Source organism: Penaeus vannamei, chromosome 40 (assembly GCF_042767895.1).
Source record: "Penaeus vannamei isolate JL-2024 chromosome 40, ASM4276789v1, whole genome shotgun sequence".
Lineage (NCBI taxonomy): Eukaryota > Metazoa > Arthropoda > Malacostraca > Decapoda > Penaeidae > Penaeus > Penaeus vannamei.
In genome coordinates this window covers 7,557,514-7,562,513 of record NC_091588.1, presented here as the reverse complement: position 1 = coordinate 7,562,513, position 5,000 = coordinate 7,557,514, and the positions used below count along the sequence as shown (strand labels likewise).

The window sequence follows — 5,000 nt, the reverse complement described above, 5'->3', positions numbered from 1 at the left end:
TCTCTTCCTTCTGTCTTTTTCCCTGTTTTTTTATCTCCCTCTCTTCCTTCTGTCTTTTTTCCCTCTTTTTTTATCTCCCTATCTTCCTCCCTTCCGTCTCTTTTTCCTCCCTTTTTATATCCCTTCCCACGGTCCCTCTTTTTCTCTATAAACGATCCAACCACTTTCTCTTGAATTCTTGTCTCTTCTTCTCTCTTATTTCCTGCATTTCCCTCTAGCCCTCTTTCCATCTACATTCCATTCTCTTTTACCTCCCTTTTTCCCTTCCTTCTATCTCATTTCCCTCGTTCTTTATCTCCCTTTCTCTCCCCCTTCTATCTCCTTTCCTTCATTTCTTTTCCCTCCCTCTTTATCTCCTTCTCTCGCACTCCCTCTCATTCTCTCTCGACAGGCCGACCACTTTCTCGTAAACTTCATTCTCTTCTCTCTTTGTTCCTCCATTTCCCTCTCTTCCATCTTCTATTTCCTTTTCACTTCTCCTTTACCTCCCTCTCCCACTTTCTTCTATCTCTTTTTTATCTTTCCCTCGCCCTTCCTCGTATTCTGCCTCCCTTTATCCCTCTTTTCAGTTTTCCTATACTTTTTTTTTATTCCCCCCTCGCCCTCCGTCGTCTTCTACTATCTCCCTTCCTCCCTCCTTTCTTTTTCCCATCCTTTTTATCTCTCCCTCGTATTCTGCCTCCCTCTCACCCTTCTTTCCATCTCCCCTCGCCCTCCCTTATATTCTCTCTCTCTCTCTCCCTTCCATTTTCCCATCCTCTTTTATCCCCCTCCGCGTACTCCCTATTCTACCTCCCTCTCTCCCTCCCTTCTATTTTCCTATCTTTTTTCATCCTCCCCTTCCTTCCTATTCTGCCTCCCTCTCTTCTTCCCTTCCAATTCCCCTCCTCTTTGCACTTCCCTCTCTTACGCTCCCTCTCGTTCCCCCTCTCCCTCCTTTCCATTTCCCCTCCTCTTTGCATATCACTCTCTCACGTTGCCTCTCTCCCTCCCTTCCATCCTCCCTCCACTTTGCTTTTCCCCTCTCTCTCGTTCCCTCTCTCCCTACCTTCCATTTCCCCCTCCTCTTTGCATCTCCTTCTCTCCCTCCCTTCCCTTCCCCCTCCTCTCCGTACCTCCCTTTCTCACGCCTCCGTCTCGTTCCCTTTCTCCCTCCCTTCCATTCCCCCTCCTCTCCGTACCTCCCTCTCTCACGCCTCCCTCTCGTTCCCTCTCTCCCTCCCTTCTATTCCCCCTCCTCTCTCTCACGCTCCCTCTCGTTCCCTCTCTCCCTCCTCTCCGAACCTCCCTCTCTCGCGCCTCCGTCTCGTTCCCTCTCTCCCTCCCTTCCATTCCCCCTCCTCTCCGTACCTCCCTCTCTCACGCTCCGTCTCGTTCCCTCTCTCCCTCCCTTCCATTCCCCCTCCTCTCCGTACCTCCCTCTCTCACGCCTCTCTCTCGTTCCCTCTCTCCCTCCCTTCCATTCCCCCTCCTCTCCCAACCTCCCTCGCTCACGCCTCTCTCTCGTTCCCTCTCTCCCTCCCCTCCATTCCCCCTCCTCTCCGTACCTCCCTCTCTCACGCCTCTCTCTCGTTCCCTCTCTCCCTCCCGTCCATTCCCCCTCCTCTCCGTACCTCCCTCTCTCACGCCTACCTCTCGTTCACTCTCTCCCTCCCTTCCATTCCCCCTCCTCTCCGTACCTCCCTCTCTCACGCCTCTCTCTCGTTCCCTCTCTCCCTCCCTTCCATTCCCCCTCCTCTCCGTACCTCCCTCTCTCACGCCTCTCTCTCGTTCCCTCTCTCCCTCCCGTCCATTCCCCCTCCTCTCCGTACCTCCCTCTCTCACGCCTCTCTCTCGTTCCCTCTCTCCCTCCCTTCTATTCCCCCTCCTCTCTCTCACGCTCCCTCTCGTTCCCTCTCTCCCTCCTCTCCGTACCTCCCTCTCTCACGCTCCCTCTCGTTCCCTCTCGACAGTCCGACCGCTGGACGTGAACATCCACCACCCTCGGGAGCCTCTCTCGGCCGGCAGAACGTACGAAGTCCTGTGTTCCTCGAAGGGTTCTCGGCCGCCAGCTGTTCTGACGTGGTGGCGAGGCTCCGTCAGATTGCCCGCAGCTTCGGATACGGTGAGTTGGGGGGGATTTTTGTGGGTGCGGGTGTGGTGGGGGGTTTATGGGGTGGGGGGCGGGTGGGGTTGGTGGTTGTGGGGTTTGTAGGTAGGTTTAAGGGAGGAAGGGTGGAGGGGGAGGGGGGTTGTGGATGGGTGTTTTGTGTGTGTGTTTGTGTATGTTCCTGTGTGTGTATGTTTGTGTTTGTGTGTGTGTCTGTTTGTGTGTGTGTATGTTTGTGTGTGTGTGTTTGTGTGTGTGTGTTTATTTTTGTGTTTGCGTTTGTCTGTGTGTGTGTGTGTGTGTGTGTGTGTCTGTGAGTGTGTGTGTGTGTGTGTGTGTATGTGTGTGTGTGTGTCTGTGTGTATGCGTGTGTGTGTGTCCGTGTGTGTGGAGGGAGAGGCGTAGTGAGTGGGGGTGAGAATGTATGTGGGGCTTTTATAGTAGCTACAAAAGGGCTTGTGGGGATATTTCTGTAGTTGCATCCGGTGAATTTGCATGTTTGTTTGTTTATTCTTTTGGGGTTTCGTGTATGTATTGTATGTGAATTTGTGTTCTCTTTGGTAGAGAATTCGTATATCTGTCAGTCATTGAGTGTGCACTTGCGACCTTTATACCTTAATTTGATTATTTATGAGGGTACATTTCGGATTGTCAATTTCACTTCCCTATTTCTTACTCGCCTTTATCATAATCTTCCCTACGCCCTCCTTCCTACCCTCTCCTCTCTTCGCACTCATCACCACATCACTTCTCTTGCCCTATGATGTTATTTTCTACAAACTTCCCTTTTCTCTCTCCTCTCCTATTCTCCCTTTCATTTCCCTCTTCAACTACCAATATTACAACCTTCTTCGTTTCCTTCTTCTCTTTCTCTGTCCATTTTTTATCCCTCCCCACCTTTTGCTCTTCAACTGCCACCTCTATAATCTTCCCTATCCTTTATTTGTTCTCCTTTCTCTCTGTTTTTCTTGCCTCTTATCTCTGTCTCTCGTTCTCTTTCTCTTTCTTTCTTTCTTTCTCTGTCTCTGTCTCTGTCTCTGTCTCTGTCTCTGTCTCTGTCTCTGTCTCTGTCTCTGTCTCTGTCTCTGTCTCTGTCTCTGTCTCTGTCTCTGTCTCTGTCTCTGTCTCTGTCTCTGTCTCTGTCTCTGTCTCTGTCTCTGTCTCTCTCTCTCTCTCTCTCTCTCTCTCTCTCTCTCTCTCTCTCTCTCTCTCTCTCTCTCTCTCTCTCTCTCTCTCTCCTTCCCCTACTATTCCGTTCTCATTCCTCTTTCTCCTTTCCCCTACATACCATCTCCCTCTTCCTCTTAATTCTACCTTTTTTCGTCCACCTCTACCCCCCCCCCCCCGTCTACTCCTCTCTCCTCTCCCTCTCTTTTTTCCTTTATTTCCTCCACCTGCTCCCTCACTCTTTGTTATTCCCCTTTTCATCTCCCGCATCCTCTTAATTTTCCTTTTGTTCTTCCTCCTTCGCCTCCTCTTCTTCTTTTCCTCCTCTTAGCCCTCCTGCATCTCTTCCACTTCCTTCTTTCTCCGCTCACATCTCCTCCTACTCCTCTCTTTTTTTCCTCCTTTCTATTTCCTTTCTCCTCCTCCTCCTCCTTCCCTTTACTCTCCCTCCTCTATCTTCTATTCCTCCTCTTTCTTCCTGCTCCATTTCCTCTCCGCTTCGTTTCCCCCTCACACTATTCACCTGCCTTCTCTTTCTTCTTTTTTTGCTCCCCCCTTTGCCCACTTTCACTTCCCTCCATCACCGTCTTTTCATCTTCCTCCTTCTCCCTCTTTTTACATCCCCATTTTCATCATCTTCCTTGTCACCCTTTTCATAGTCCACCATCTCACTCATTTCTCGTCCCTCGTTCTTCTTTATACCCCCTTCCCCCTCTTCGTTTCCCTCCTTTTTACCCGTTTCACCTTCCACCGTTTACCCCTTTTTATCTCTTTCCCTTTCACCCTTCTCATCTCCCTCTTTCTCACCCTCTCATGTTCCTACGCATATCCCTTTTCATCTCCCATCTTTTCCGCTTTACCCCTATCCCTCCTACACCCCATTTTCACCTCCATTCTTTTCTCTCTTTCCACCTCCCTCCTTCTCCCCCTTTCCATCCCCCCCCCGCTTTCTCCCCCAGAGCAGCCACAGGGGTAACGTGTCCTCTTCGATGGTGAGCTTCACTCCCTACCTTTCATATCATTTCTCGCCCTCGTACCCTCTCTTATCCTCTCCCTTTTCGCCTCCTTTATTCTCTCCCTTTTCACCTCCCTCTTGCTTTTTCTTTGTCCTTCTTCCTTCTTCCTGTTGCTGCCTCCTTCTCTTTTTTATCTCCCCCTTTCTCCTTCTTACCCCCTCTTCGTCCCCGAGACCAGCTATTAGAGCAACGTACCCCCCCCCCCATTTTTCACCTCCCCCTCCTCCCCCAGACCAGCCAGTGGAGCAAAGTATCCCCCCCCCCCCATTTTTCACCTTCCATCTCCCCCAGACCAGCCACTGGGGCAACATACCTCCCCCCTCTTCATCTCTCCCCCTCCCCCCGTTCTCACCACCCCCTCCTCCCCCAGACCAGCCACGGGGGCAACGTGTCTCCCCCCCCCCCTGGTCTCACCGCCCCCTCCTCCCCCAGACCAGCCACGGGGGCAACGTGTCCTCGTCCATGGTGCGGTTCACCCCGAACGCCTCCGACGACGGCCGCCTCCTGTCGTGCCGCGCCGAGAACCGCAACGTCCCGACAGCGGTGATCGAGGACAGCTGGAAACTCAGCGTCTATTGTGAGTACGCGGCCTCGGGGTCTGTGGGTCGGTGCAGCGCGTCTTGGGGTCGGGGAGGGACTTTGGTCGGTTTATGCCCGGCTGGTTTGATCTTTGTTTCGTTTCGTTCTTTCGTTTTGAATATGTTTGTCTGTATCTTCCTGTACACACA

General features: G+C 51.9%; 1 protein-coding gene across 1 annotated transcript in view; it reads left to right on the top strand.

The window, feature by feature from the left end:
• Positions 1–5,000, top strand: part of LOC113822851 (nephrin) — a 257,670-nt gene that overhangs the window by 175,388 nt on the left and 77,282 nt on the right. The window contains exons 7-8 of the mRNA XM_070117382.1: positions 1,953–2,104; positions 4,705–4,849. Coding sequence (XP_069973483.1) covers positions 1,953–2,104; positions 4,705–4,849 — 297 coding nt within the window. The remainder of the gene's footprint in view (positions 1–1,952; positions 2,105–4,704; positions 4,850–5,000) is intronic.